Genomic DNA, 15,252 nt, shown 5'->3' on the forward strand with positions numbered 1-15,252 from the left:
AGACCCTGTTCTGTAAGTGCAAATCCCATCTTTGATATGACAGACGCCATTCTGCAATCACATAGTTGATTGTTAGCATTAGCTAATTGCTAAAGAAAAGAATCAGTCAGTTTTCTCTCCCTGTATCCTGTCAGCAATAGAAATACAGAAAAGAACTTTAAAATCCACAGGATATTTTGTAGAACTACAAGCTAAATAATGATGAAGATCAACCATTATCTTAAAGTCTTAAGAAAAACATTATATGGAAGACTATTACGTATGACAAGGATAATAATATACTAAAAATGATTATAGACAAGAGCTTTGAAGGAAAAAGGGTCATTTACCCAAATAGAGTGCCCGACTCCAAACCAAATATAATTTCTTCAATTACTTCAGAATGCATCTGCATTTATGATACTGACATCAGGTGATATCAAAATTAACAGGAAAAAAAGACAAAAAAATGAGACAGAGATAATGACTTGTTTGATTCTAGAACTTTACCAGTTCCTGTTCTTGCCTTCGACTTTTGTAGATGTGAAGCCATGTGTTCAGAAGTGCCTGGATTTCCATATACACCATCAACATATATTTGCAACTATAAGTTAATCATTCAAATAAAATCACTATTTATACTCTTTCCTTTTTGTTTGGACTCGTAGGAGTACATTTAAGAACATTAACTACCCTAAGGGTAAATCAAAAACACAATCTCACACCGAAGCATCAGAAATCAAAATTTGAGCTTTCTATTTGATCTTCCATTTGCAGCTCTAGAGGAAAAAAAGTGTAGCATGACACCAATAAACCATAAGACATGTTGAACATTGTAATAACTGTAATTGTCAGAAAGAAGGATAGTTTGGTTGTCCACAGATAGATGGTTGCAACTAGTCCGCCTGCACACATTTAATTACCTATAGTAGCTTGACAGTTGCAAGTGCCACTTGCAACTTCAATGATTGCAGTTGCATTTATTATAATATAAGAAGCGCCAATTAAAATCAAGAAATTGTAATATTATAAAGCCATTGAAAATAAATATGGGAAGTTGCAAGATATTTATTATTTTACTTGGTCTGATGAAATAAAATCACAATGATGGCAATTTTCATTGAATAAAGAGTCAAAACTGGTATAATAATATAAATTTGCTAAATTAGGTCCAACCAAATGATGCAATAAAATGCCAAAATATTTTATAAAGCCAATAAAATAACAAGCAAAAAAAATAAACTAGTTAAATGGTGCAATAGTTAAAAGTATATATATGATGAGAACTTTTATGTCATTATTGGGACAAGCAAAAAGAAGTTTTGTAATGAACCTACATTTATGGGCATTTATTTTACAAAATAATCTACTTCGAAAAATGCTTAAGGAAAAAAACCTTCAGATGAGAATGGCGGAAAGAATTCCACAAGACCACCACCATACTTAAAAATATATAACCAAATAAATTTGAATAATTTTTTAAAAGAAATGATACTTTTAATCACATGAAAGAGTACAACTTTCAAAACAAATGATAGTTCTAATCATTATTGCCACATAATAGCATAAATCACTGCCAACTGAACCAATAAAAAGTTGGCAACAGGAGAAGTACAGTCATACTATTAGTAAGGAAAGGCTGATGATATTTGCTTAGCAAACTAAATGATAGTGAACAGAGTATGGTACCTACAAACAACAAGGCAACTGAGAAACCAAGCAGGGGTAAATGGTAAAGCAAGACTGTGGCAATACTTTGCTCCTCTCCTCCAAAGCCAACTCCTGTAATAATACACGAGAAGAACACGTATTAATACACAAATCTTTCGCTAAACAATACAGACAGCATGTATCTGCTGCTCTACTGAAGATTCTGCATATATCAAAGAAGTGCACTAACAAAAGCTTAAGGTCACCCTTATCAACAAGTCAAAGATGCAACAATAACTTGTGCAAATTATGAGATCTGCATCAATATTTTGCATCAAATTCATATTACTTGAACAATAGATGCTAAATAAGTCCTGAACATTGAAATAAGCCCAAGGGATATGTGCAACTATAAATGGAGATTATAAATGGGCCAACTTATGCATAAGGGGCGAAGTTACTGTCGAAACAACAGAAAGAAGACAATGTTCAATAAGTTTGTAAGTTAAATAGTTTTTTCTTCAACGGATTTTCTCTAACATCTTAATCAATTTAACTTTTGATCCCATAACCTCTGTCATTGCAGATCCACATGAAAATAATCCATCAACCGCAAGAAGGATAACCAACTTATAACTTGCAACCAACTTCTTCATTGAAAAATAATAAATCAATGGATTATTGTTGCCCTTGCATTACCTATTGTGCCAGCACCAGCCAATGTTATTGCTATCCAATCAAGAACATTCATGACTTCCTTGAGATAAAAATGAGAGAAGACACACAGTATAGCAAGACCACAACCAGAGACAGGTTGTATTATAGAAACCTACAAAATATAATCATAATTAGTGTGTGAAAGAAAAACAAGCTTCAGTATGACACTCTCATACCTCAAAATTTAAACATAATTAATATAAAGCAAGAAAGAAGAGTAAAATTGAACTCCATCCTGACATCTTAGTGTTTTCACAAGGAAAATGAGGCAAACATATACAACTGGCATCTGGTAGATGTTGGTCAATCCTGACCATGTAATAATATTACAACGGAAGATATTCCAAATTATGAGAGGAAGAGGAAGCTAGACACCTTGCAAATTGACAATGAAGCCGAGATTTCCAAATCTAAGGGCAGTAGTCAAACTCCTTCAAAATAGAGAGAAAGGAGAAAGAGCCATCACTTTTCCCCCAAAATGAGAGAGAGAGAGAGGGAGAGAGAGACGGATTGATTCCTAAGAAAATAGGAAGGGGGAGACTATAGAGAGAGATCGATTTATTTTTACGTAGAGAGAGGCAAAGAGAGAGATGTATTTCTTTCTAAACAGAAAGAGCAAGAGGGAGAATGGTTCTTCCGAATAAAGGAAGAAAGAGAGAATGACTTCCAAGTAGAGAGAGGAAGAGAGATAAATTTCTTTCTAAATAGAGAATCAACATCTTGCTAAACAGTGAGAGAGACTAATTTCTTTTAATACTTTTTGTATTAAAAGATTAATTATGATTGTTATATTAATTATAATATAACATCTTGCAAAGAGAGAGATGTATTTTAATATTTTTTATTTTTAAAATACTTTTTGTTACACTAATTATAAAATTATAATTGTTATATTAATTATAATATTTTATTTTATTTTTATTAATATTATATTATAATAATGATAAAATTATAATTATTATAATATAAAAAATTTATTTTGATCAGTATAATTAATATTTTGAAATTGACTAGCGGCCCTAAATATATATTTCCCCCCCTCCCCCCTCCCCCCTCCCCCCTCCCACTCTCCTAGGGCTGGTTCGGTACGGTATACCGAATTTTGTATACGATACCGTATACCGTCACAAAATTCCGAAAATTTCGACATAAAAAAATTTATACCGTTACCATACCGAAAATTCGGTATACCGGAATTTCGGTATTTTCGGTATACCGAAATACCGAAATACCGAATTTTCAGTATATTACACCGAAAATATTGAAAATTTTGGTATACTGATAATTTCGGTACGGTATTATACCGAAAATATTGCTATACCGAAATACCGAACAATAATAATTGCGTACCGTTACCGATACCGAAAATTTCGGTACGGTATAATACCGTACCGAATTTTTCGGTATACCGAAATTTTCGATATGGACGGTAAATATCGATATGGTATGTGCGGTATACCGAAAATTCGGTATTTTTTCCCACCCCTACACTCTCCTCGGACTCGACGAGTCGTCCCCATGGCTCCCCGATCACATCGACGCTCGACTGCTTGGAACTACATCCCCGCCGGCGCCCGGGCGGTCGCCGACGGCGCCCGGGCAATCGCGGACTTCGCCCAATCATTGGCCGATTTCTCCGAAGCTGTCGCCAAAGTCTCCCGGGCGATCTCCATCTGCGCACAGGCGGCGGCCAACTACGCCAAGAAGCCCGCCGAGCCGCCTGCGCCTTCAGATGAAGCACCTCCAGAAGGATCAGGATCACCACCTCCGGGCGGCGGCGATTAGGGGTGGAAAAAAATACCGAATTTTCGGTATACCGCACATACCATACCGATATTTACCGTCCATATCGAAAATTTCGGTATACCGAAAAATTCGGTACGGTATTATACCGTACCAAAAATTTCCGGTATCGGTAACGGTACGCAATTATTATTGTTCGGTATTTCGGTATAGCAACATTTTCGGTATAATACCGTACCGAAATTATCAGTATCCAAAATTTTCAATATTTTCGGTGTAATATACTGAAAATTCGGTATTTCGGTATTTCGGTATACCGAAAATACTGAAATTCCGGTATACCGAATTTTCGGTATGGTAACGGTATAGATTTTTTTATGCCGAAATTTTCGGTACGGTATACGGTATCGTATACAAAATTCGGTATACCGTACCGAACCAGCCCTGGCGGCGATGCCGCCTGCTGAGTGCACTTCGTCGGAGAAGATTAGGTAATCTTCGTTTCTTTCGGTTCTTTATTTCTTTTAGGGTATGTTTCTTTCATCAGCTATCTAGCAAAGAGTTTCCCCACTAGAAAACCTGAAACTGAGAGTTCTCTATGTAGCATTAGGCCCCCAAACTGAGAGTCCTAATCCAAATTTGACAGAATGAAGCTCTATAAAGAAAGTGAAAAGCTGCTAAATGTTTCTATCACCGTGGAGTTCTCTATGTAGCATTCAGCCAAACTATAATTTAACTTTTTGGTGTTTGATCATGCAAATAAATTCTTAGACGATAAGTCTTTAGCCTGTGCCAACAAGAATGGTCTGCGGTATTTCTTTGAACCTTTGACATTCCCAAATAGGTGCATATTTTTTTCTGGCATTTGGTGTTGATAATCTTTTAAAGTTACTGTCTTACGGCCAACTATTCTTGATTCTATATGTTATAACTAACCATGTAAATGGTGCATGCTTTGCTAGTTATGTTATGTTGGCCTAATTGTTAACTTGTTCGCAACATGATGTTGGTAGTCATCTGGTGGTTTCTCGTATTGTTTTGTTTTCTGGTTTAAATTGTCGTCAGGACTTGCTTCTCTGTTCCTTTTCATCCGTTTCAATCTTTTAGGCAGTACATAAATCCCTTGTGTAAAGAATTTGTTTAGGGTGGAGCTATTTAGAGGTTAATCCAGGTTATAAATCTTTACACTTATTGTTTCTGGATTTTATTACATAAGTATCAGGATACTAATTGGCTGTAGTTACTGGACATAATTGAGTTTTGAGGACATAACAGGACTTCTCTTTTCTATTTTGTCCAGTAAACTGAGTTGATAAACATATGTTTCCTCTTGACTGATCAAATTATTGCAACTCAGGTCGAAGAACCTATTATGGTTTTTCATGATGATCAATTCAGATCAAGGAGATGGCATTTCCCCTTGCACAACTTCACGCTCTCTCTCATCTGGAGCCCTTTCCTTGTTAAGGCAGAGACTTTCATTGCTGCAAATGGGGCAAAACTGAAACTCCTTGACACTTTCAAACTTTCATTGCTGCGACCTGATGTGCATCCAGGACCTTACAGGGCGTTCCATCCATTTGGCGACGATAAAAACAAGAAAGTTCAGAATGACTGCTTGCACTGGTGCTTGCCTGGTGCAATTGATACTTGGAATGAGCTCATTCTCGAGCTTATAAAGGACTAGTGAACTCAAAGTTGTTTCTTTAATACTCTACACTTTAGATGGATATTTGAGCCAGTGCATCAAATCATTGTATTAGCATTTACCAGATTATTGTATTAGGTTTCTTGTAAATTTTCATCTTTCAGAGTCTTGGGTTAATGGAATCTGAAACTTAGCACAGCTTTCTTATGATGCATTCACAGTGATAACTTGTGTAAGGTTTAAAATTCACCAAAGTAGACGATAAAGTCACCATGCATTCACAAGTTTACAGGTGGACTCAGGAACATCTGCTGATCAAAACAATAGAATCCACACGACATATTTCTGAAGAAATATTTCTGAGATTTCTAATAGTAGCAAAAGGAACGAGCAGGCTTGTAAAGTACATGCAATCCAATTACGATGCTGCAAGCTCAAGTATTCAAAAGAGGAATAGGCATATTTACATAATTTCTCAGAAATTGTGGCTTCGTTGGGCCTCCTCTGCCTTTATTTTTTGCATGCAAAACTGACCTTGCAGCCAGCTTGTGCTAGTGCCAATAAACTCGTTATAGAAAAGCCGCAAAAATTAACCATCTGAGTAGGGCTGGGTCGAATTATACCGAAATTTGTATACGATACCGTATACCGTACCGAAAATTTCGGCATAAAAAAATCTATACCGTTACCATACCGAAAATTTGGTATACCGGAATTTCGGTATTTTCGGTATACCGAAATACCGAAATACCGAATTTTCAGTATATTACACCGAAAATATTGAAAATTTTGGTATACTGATAATTTCGGTACGGTATTATACCGAAAATGTTGCTATACCGAAATACCGAACAATAATAATTACGTACCGTTACCGATACCGAAAATTTCGGTACGGTATAATACCGTACCGAATTTTTCGGTATACCCGAAATTTTCGATATGGACGGTAAATATCGGTATGGTATGTGCGGTATACCGAAAATTCGGTATTTTTTCCACCCCTAAGTGCCAGCCCTCTGATAGAAAGAAGCTTATGCCAATAAACTCGTTATAGAAAAGCCGCAAAGATTAACCATCTGAGTCAATTGGAAGATGAAACCAACATAAGGATGGTTAGTACATGGTTTACAAGGTTTAAGTTTAATCACATTGATAATATAGGCTGAACTTATAATCTAAACCCAATCAGTAAATGATAGCCGAGGCTATAGAAGAATATGTAAAATATAATAGAAGACTAAAATTAGTGTATATAAAAACGACCACTTATAAGGGTAAGAACAAATAGAACACTTAGTTTCACAAATTAACCACATATTATAAAGCAATGAGTTCCAACTTGACTGAATGGAAATGCAAGAGGGGATCAAAGCTGTTTATCTTTGAGCCTAATCAATAATTCCAGAATTCTTCACTGATACTATTTTACACACTTCTTCAATCGTTTTTAAGCATGACAATAATGACTGCAAGATTGGATTATGTAATATATTAATCAACTAAATGACTCCAATTGTGGATTTGAGCAACTAATCCTTTTGATTTTTAGTCCTTAGGCATCTGATACTACAACTAATTTAAGAATACAACTGAGGAAATACGAAGCACACTCTCCTGTTCACATAGTTTCGATAATTAATCCATCACACGTCGTTCTCCTAACATCTGAACCCACTCCTTATCTTCTTGAAGGTTCCGATGGTGTGAATGACCTAAAAATAAATCTGGAAAAAAGATCATTAAGTTTCATCTCAGTTGAGCCCAAAAACTCTGCTATTATGGCATGATTTCATTTATCATGTAGTGGTTCATAGGTTATCCCGAGGGATGATTTATGAGGAAAACTACTTGTAAACTCATTGGAAAGTTACAATATCAGAATCTATGAGATCTTACTCGCAGGAAAGTTACAATATCAAAAGGCGCCACCTTTTTTTGCTTATAGTGCTGATTCAGGAAAAAGGAAAGGCAAGAAAATAACTACACTACCAAAAACAGTTTAAGTTTCCCCCTTCCCCAAAGGAGAGGCACATTTCGGGCACGTGTTGGTCCCCCCTTCCCCAAAGTTAATTGTCGTGCGTATTATCAGAATTTAATTTCAAAATGTTTTTTTTGTTTTTTCTTAAATAAACAAATATGAATTCGATAAATTAATTTATAATCAATATTGAATATTATTTGATGTATAAAACGCCAAATTGGAGTGGTTGAGTGAGAAATCCACGGGCTTTGAAAAAAATAGTTAAAGAAATGTGATAATTAGGCCCATCGGAGCCCAGCCTGTCAATAGAAATCGAACGGCCACGATCCAAACAGCAAATCATCCGGCGGTTTGCCGTGTCTCATCCAATGGCAGCTCGGCTCGCATCATTCTCTCGCTTCTCATTGGCCCGTTGTTTCCACGTCATTCTTCGAGTAATATTCTTTCTCTTTTATTTAAATAAGGACCATTACTCGCCTCCCATTTCGATTAAAAAACACTTTTTTAATTTCCTTCTTTGTGCAGCCATGGCGGATCGTTCCGTTTTACTCCTCGGATTTCTCGTACTTCTCGAGTCGGGAGCTTCTTCAGATGCTCTGATCTCCTCGAGAGCGTCTCCCGGACGAGCAATTTCTGTAAGCAAACCACTAATTATTCTGATTTTTCTACTCTAGCTTTGGATCCCTTGATTTAATCTTGGATCTGGTTTTGCCATTGCAGGATTTGAGGGATTCGATTGTGGGGGCGCTGGGGCTCCAGGTGGAGGGCGTGGAGATCTCGGGGTTCGACGCGCGTGACGCGCAGGTAGGGCATTCGCTGGCGTACGAATTCGATATCGAGATCGATAAGAAGGTTATTCCGATCAAGTTGTTGGAGGACGTGAGCCGGTGGGAGGCTGCGGATCTTCCGACATTTGGAGAGGGCGCAGAAAAGGAAGGAGATGGAGCAGAGTTGGTGAAGATCAAGTGGGGGTCGAATTCTAGGGCTCCTCCGACATTGCCACCGTTTCAGCTCGCCGGGCCTTTGGAGCTGTGGATTCAAGACGCCGATAGCATGAGAATTTCCTTGCCGGTGAGGCTTCGACTGTGATTTGACTCGAGAAGTTTTTGCAGTCGATTTCTTTCCGGTTTGAGAGATAAAAATGGTGTCTTTTTTCCTCTCCGGCAGCACGAGGTCGAAGCCGGAACGTTGAGGAAGGTCATCTTAGCAGACGGCGTCGCGGTCACCTTGAAGGGCGCGCGGTCTGTAAGCCTCCGGCTGCCGCTGCAACTCCCCCTCCCTCTCAATCGCACCCATCCCAACAGCCGCCGGCCGGCGTCGGGACTGCTCGCCATCGCCGAGGCCGCACGCCACGCCGCCCGTTCATCGGGCGAACCCCTCCTCTCCCTCCGCATCGTCGGCCCGACATCCCTCACCTGCTCGCCATTGGCGTCGCCCCACGACAAGCTCAAGCTCAAGCGGCTCGCCCCGGGGCTCGTCGAGCTCTCCTCGCGCTCCCCTCCGTCGACCACCGACGGAGCGCAAAACCCGACTCTTTGGCCACTGACATCGCTGAACGGATCCAATTCGAACGTCCAAGGATTCGAGGAGCTGCTGGCGTCGTTGCTCGGGCGGAAGGGCGAGGAAGAAGGATCGTTCACGCTGCTGAAAGCAGAGGTAGCAGCGAGAAGCTACATGAAGATTGGATTCAAAATAGAGAAGCAGATTGCGGAAGGGGAGGTGGACTGGTCCAGTTATCCGGAATGGAGAACGAAGCCGGAGAAATCCATGGCTCACTTCGAGGTTCTTTCTCGGATCGAGGAGAGTGGAAAGATCATCCCTGAGAGGATCACGGCAGTAAATCCTGCTGAAATACTCGACAGCGTAGTGCAGAGTGAGCAAACTGGAAACTTTTCCATGTCGCGTGCTTCGATCGTTCATCCTCCTCAAAGTTTCTTCACGTTGTAATCTTGTCTTCGTCTTCTTCCATTAACTGTAAATATTGCAGATCAAATTAACCTCAAAAAGAGGAGCACGTGCTAGCACCTGCCGTTGCTCACGTGCCAGCCCGTGGTATAAGCCTAATTTGGTACGCCCTCACGTGCCCTCGTTGCAAATATCCCGCGCTCGCCTCCCTTCCTCGCTCGCGCTCCACTGCGATCGATTTCAGTCTTCGGTTGTCGATCTCTTTCCAGATCGAGGCGTGCGCGTCGGCGCGCCGTGGCCCGGCCATTTGGAGTCGGCAGGGGCTTCTTCTAGGGTTCACTTTCGCGAGTTGTTTCCGATTCGATTGCGGAGGATTAGGGATGGAGGTTGGACACGAAAATCTCCTACCGACGGAACGACGAGGAGAAGGAAAACGAGAGGGTTGCTTCGATATCGCTGATGCCGTTGCCACAGCAGTGGATCGTAAAAAAGTGAAGAGTTTCTTCTAGCCGAAGCTTGTAGCGTTGGCTCGGTAAGAAATTGTTTGTAATTTTGTTTCTTCTGTTTCTGCTCATGATAACAAGCTATATCTTGATTAGTTCCTATGATTCGTCAAGCAGTGTTGGATGAAACATTGGATTCTGTTTCACTCGAACTTGCTGTGAAAGAGTAGGTAGATTCATCTTCTATTGGAACCTGTAAATTTTGATTTCAAAATGATTTTAAACTCTTTTTGGAGGTACATCTATAGATTTTTTTTTTTTATGCCCATCATGCAGCATGTGTTAGAACAAGTATTTTGACTATTGTTCTTGTCACATAACAGTACTGGTAAGAACAAAGTGTAGAGGAAAAGAAAAGGGGCAAATTTTGTTATGCATTAATAGTAATGGAGTGGTGAATGGAAAATACTAATGAAAGCATGACAGCAAAATAACATCAGCCAAACTATAGAGGTATCTTGACAATACTAATTTTGTCATACACCTGTGTGATGATGATCAATGACATGTTATTGGTGCAGTATTATATATTGGAGCATGAGTATTACTTATTTCACAAGAAATATTGGATGGTCTTTCTATCTTTACATCAAAATTATTTGATATAAACAGTTGAAGTATGTCAATTAATTTTCTAATAAATTGCTGTTGGCAAGTCATAATAAATAATAAACATAATTGTCTGAGACCATGTTTTCATCTTGGTGGTCTTTGTACATGTTTGAGTAACAACTTTGGCTTGATAAATCATTTACAAGATTAGTCAAGTTTGCTTTAAAGTTTTTATGTTTAAATGTACATGGTGTGTGTGTTTGACCAAGGTATCTTGCATGATGTAAACCTTTGTCACTTTCTTCAATGCTATTCATCAATTGAACTTCCTCAGAGGCCTTTGGTTGAGAAGCACCTGCGTGATGATGATCAATGACATGTTATTGGTGCATATTATATATTGGAGCATGAGTATTACTTATTTCACAAGAAATATTGCATGGTCTTTCTATCTTTATATCAAAATTTGATATAAACAGTTGAAGTATGTCAATTAATTTTCTAATAAATTGTTGTTGGCTAGTCATAATAAACAATAAACATAATTGTCTGAGACCATGTTTTCATCTTGGTGATCTTTGTACATGTTTGAGTAACAACTTTGGCTTGATAAATCATTTATAAGATTAGTCAAGTTTGCTTTAAAGTTTTTATGTTTAAATGTACATGGTGTGTGTGTTTGACCAAGGTATCTTGCATGATGTAAACCTTTGTCACTTTCTTCAATGCTATCCATCAAGTGAACTTCCTTAGAGGCCTTTGGTTGAGAAGCACCTGTGTGATGATGATCAATGACATGTTATTGGTGCAGTATTATATATTGGAGCATGAGTATTACTTATTTCACAAGAAATATTGCATGATCTTTCTATCTTTAGATCAAAATTTGATATAAACAGTTGAAGTATGTCATTAATTTTCTAATACATTGTTGTCGGAAAGTCATAATAAACAATAAACATAATTGTCTGAGACCATGTTTTCATCTTGGCGGTCTTTGTACATGTTTGAGTGCCAAAGATGTGAAGCCCTTTATCATCAATACTGACAATCATTTATAAGATTAGTCAAGTTTGCTTTAAAGTGTTTATGTTTAAATGTACATGGTGTGTGTGTTTGACCAAGGTATGTTGCAGGATGTAAACCTTTGTCACTTTCTTCAATGCTATTCATCAACTGAACTTCCTCAGAGGCCTTTGGTTGAGAAGCTTGTTAGGGAGCTCTGTCGTAGACTGGTGAGAGATTTTTTTTGTGTTGTTGTTGTTTTCCATTTTCATGTTTGTAGTTTCGTGTAATCTTGTGTTTGTGATCTATAAGTTACCACATTATGCCAAATTGTACCCTTGCTCCATTAACTTATAGGGCATGGTTATAAGATTGCATCTACACAGGAAACTCTTTTGTTTTCTTTAATTTCTGCAAAAGGCATGCCATTTGATATCCATATCGACCATGATAACACTAAAGACTACAAATCTTTTCTTATTAGTAACTGTGATTATTCGCCAAATTATACTCTAAACAGGAAAGTCTTGTTTTCTTTCTGCCCAATTGTGAGAGCCTAGATGTATTAAGGAGACTTTTAAAAGTATATTAATTTTGATTTGAAATAATTTAGAATTTAATGTCCTCATATCTAAATTCAACTGTGTAAATTTAAAATAGTGAATTTTTAAATTCATAAAGATAGTTTATTATAAAAAAATGATAATCCCAGTAGCCACATCTCTGGGGGTGGCCGATCCGGTCCCACGAAAGTTTCCTACCGACCACCAGGATAAATCGGGAAGCGCATACGGCGGCCAAGCTCAGCATCCTTTTATTATAAGATCTAGAATGATAATATTTATTAATCATAATCATTAATGGGTTCTTATGATTCTTCTAATCGAAAAATATTAAATTTTTGAATATTGTAGGTCCATTAGAAGTTTCGTCCGAAATTGACTAAGAATGAGTTGTGTCATTTTGGTATTATAAAACTTAGGTATGTGAAATAAATGTATGGTTTAGTGAATTGCAATAAAAGGTCATATGTTGACCTTGGACGTCCTTCACGGTTGATCCTATATTTATCTATATAGAGTTAAATTAGAAAATCAAAATAGGGCCCCATGCAAGAGGGTATTATTCCAGTCAAATACCGCGGATGGTCAAGCCGCTAGTTAAAGAACATTGTGATATGTGTAACCTCCTGGATGAGCTAGGACGTGGGAAACAATCAGGACCTGAAACACACTTCAAGAAGAGGATAGATTGGTGTCGGAGAATCTCGACAAGTCATTCCAATGCTCATATTAGGGTTCTCCGGAAGACGATGAAATGTGGACAGGAAAGAAGATAATATTAGCAGAGTTTTTAGAGTCGAACCTGGACTAAGACTGTGAGTTAAGTCTTTTATAACTTGCTCAAGGTATTTCCACGTCGAATGAGATAGTGCCCTTATAATAATCTGCAAAGGAAACTAGATCTGACAGTCGTTTCTTTTTGACCTTATGTGCAGAAAGAGGGGTATCCGAGAGGACCAAATCTGACAACCTCATAACTGCCTGTTCATTCTTGGACTGTCGCGTATCTATGAGAATATTCGCGTTCCCTTTAGTAGGTCATGTAAGATAGCGGTTCACAGAAGACATGAAGGTGGAGCCTAGGATGGAGTCAGTCAAGACGGAGTGGTCAAAATGAGACTCGAGGCCGAGATGGCCAAGATGAGACAACCGAGCTACCGAGATAAGGTTGGTCAAGACGAAATGACGAAGACGCTGAGACGAGACTGGTCGAGATGAGACGACCGAGACGTTGAGACGAGATGACCAAGATGGTCGAGACGAGATGACCAAGATGGTCGAGACGAGACTGACCGAGATGAGACAACCGAGACATCGAGGCAAGACTGATCGAGACGAGACGATCGGGATACTGAGACGAGACTAGCCAAGATGATTTTGGGGGCCCAAGTGGGGGCCAGGATTGAGCTCATGCTGAACTCGGAGTATGGTATGAGTCCGAGATGACAGATACATGAGGTGACAAATATCTCACTTTGGTGTGATCGGATCCGTGTTGATCTGTCTCATCACATCGATGGGATCGGATTCATATTGATCCGTGTTACCACATCGGTTCGGATATTGATCTTTGTATAGCCCTTGACCTTTATTTTAGAATGAGTCATGTCCTCTACGACACTATCAGGTATAGTCATATGATTTTATCGAAATTCGATCTTCGTTATACCACACGATGATCGACTTAATCGCGACCGAGGGCCGTACGATTTAGTAAACTGTTAGGAAAATGTCATTCGATCGGGACTGTCCTTATGCCTACTTTATTATAATCTGTGTTGTCATGTTATTCTACTGTAGATCATTTATGACAAGCCGGCCATTCTTGCTTCCTACAAAGTCAGATTTGTTGGACCGGTTGGTTCGAATCGATTTTTGGACCGGTCGGTTTCATGGATGTCGGTGATGGTTCTACGGAATTGCAATTCCATAGAAAAGTCAAAAGTGACAGCTCGATTCGGATGAATAACTCAAATTTGACTACTCCTTCAATTCGATCTTGCTTAGATTCCGTTTGTCGTGTGTGTGCTTATTATTATTCTTTTTAATGTTTATGCATAAAAATCCGTAATAGGTATAAGGAAAAATAAACTGAAAATTCTTCTTCTTCTTCCATTAACAAAATCCTTGATTTTATTGATAAAATTTTTATTTCTTCTATTTTACGCCCTAATTTATGCAAGTCGATTTATTTAACAAGGTGACCTAGTTGAATGATTGAAATGGAGACGAGCAAGGCTAAGTGAGGTTGAGTAGGTCGAACGATCCGTTGAGCTTGGGGTTAGTTAGGTTTGGTAAGATAGTCAAGTGAGCAAGCTAAGTGTGTTACAAGACTAAATGAGTTGAGTGGACCAGATAGTTCGTGAGTCGAGGGTAGTCAAATTTGAGTGAGTCAATCGATCAATCAAGTTGGCAAGCCATTTGGTTTGTGAGGTTCAATCTATTTGAACGGGTTAGTCAATCTATATTCTTGGTCAGTGTAATGCATATAGTAACTTTGAACTAATTAGGATGTTCAAGTCGAACGACAACCTTAGACAGGTTGGATCATCTAGTGTAAGAGGTGAAATAGGAAAGACATTATTAGACCTTCGATGTAAGATTCAAAATCTCTTACCTTTCGAGAATGAAGGCTAAGAAACTCCTTATCTAGCCTTTCAAGGTAAAGACAAGAACTTGCACATTTGAATGCAAGAGGTGGAATGAAGAAATCTACTATCATAGCCTTTCGTGGGACATTAATTCGTATCTTCTAAGATAGGAATCGACACTTTCACGAGGACCATCGCTCGGTTGATTGAACTATGAACCTAAACACCAAACAAAGCTATCAAAGAAATTTGAAGTGAGGTCTTCCTACACCGACCCCTAGCCAAGTACATCGAGATCAATGCGATTGGTCCTCATCTAACTCGGCTGGACCAACATTGATTAACTCACTCGGGTCCCTATACTATTTTCGATATTTTTTTATAAATTATTTATTTATATTTTGTGTGAGAA

At 38.5% G+C, this 15,252-nt stretch overlaps 2 protein-coding genes across 3 annotated transcripts in view; one reads left to right on the top strand and one right to left on the bottom strand.

The window, feature by feature from the left end:
* The window catches only part of LOC141845441 (putative magnesium transporter NIPA9), a 3,091-nt gene extending 322 nt beyond the window's left edge, over positions 1–2,769 (bottom strand). The window contains exons 1-6 of the mRNA XM_074733496.1: positions 2,722–2,769; positions 2,329–2,458; positions 1,673–1,761; positions 490–546; positions 330–388; positions 5–51 (exon numbers count right to left, since the gene is read on the bottom strand). Coding sequence (XP_074589597.1) covers positions 5–51; positions 330–388; positions 490–546; positions 1,673–1,761; positions 2,329–2,380 — 304 coding nt within the window. The 5' untranslated portion in view covers positions 2,381–2,458; positions 2,722–2,769. The remainder of the gene's footprint in view (positions 1–4; positions 52–329; positions 389–489; positions 547–1,672; positions 1,762–2,328; positions 2,459–2,721) is intronic.
* Positions 2,770–8,234: 5,465 nt separating this feature from the next.
* Positions 8,235–12,063, top strand: LOC141845466 (protein TUNICAMYCIN INDUCED 1-like). 2 transcript variants are annotated; one of them, XR_012603243.1, is made up of 5 exons: positions 8,235–8,356; positions 8,442–8,792; positions 8,889–9,594; positions 9,709–10,158; positions 11,818–12,063. XR_012603243.1 is itself a non-coding variant. In XM_074733517.1 (3 exons), exons 1-3 carry the CDS (start codon positions 8,249–8,251, stop codon positions 9,666–9,668), a joined length of 1,239 nt encoding a protein of 412 aa, XP_074589618.1. In that variant the 5' UTR covers positions 8,235–8,248; the 3' UTR covers positions 9,669–9,702. The 2 variants fall into 2 exon arrangements, 1 of the variants encoding a protein (XP_074589618.1); XM_074733517.1 differs by lacking the exons at positions 9,709–10,158; positions 11,818–12,063 and having other exon boundaries at positions 8,889–9,702.
* The last annotated feature ends 3,189 nt before the right edge of the window (positions 12,064–15,252 follow it).

This window comes from Curcuma longa, chromosome 14 (assembly GCF_044706935.1).
Source record: "Curcuma longa cultivar G26 ecotype Majalengka, Jawa Barat chromosome 14, ITB_CL_G26_1.1, whole genome shotgun sequence".
Lineage (NCBI taxonomy): Eukaryota > Viridiplantae > Streptophyta > Magnoliopsida > Zingiberales > Zingiberaceae > Curcuma > Curcuma longa.

What these genes read in the sequence shown, in the direction of transcription:
- LOC141845466 (XM_074733517.1), top strand. Translation starts at nt 8,249, where the DNA reads ATGGCGGATCGTTCCGTTTTACTCCTCGGATTTCTCGTACTTCTCGAG. An exon ending in CTCCCGGACGAGCAATTTCT is followed by an intron (nt 8,357 to 8,441) that starts GTAAGCAAACCA and finishes TTGCCATTGCAG; the next exon opens with GATTTGAGGGATTCGATTGT. An exon ending in GCATGAGAATTTCCTTGCCG is followed by an intron (nt 8,793 to 8,888) that starts GTGAGGCTTCGA and finishes CCTCTCCGGCAG; the next exon opens with CACGAGGTCGAAGCCGGAAC.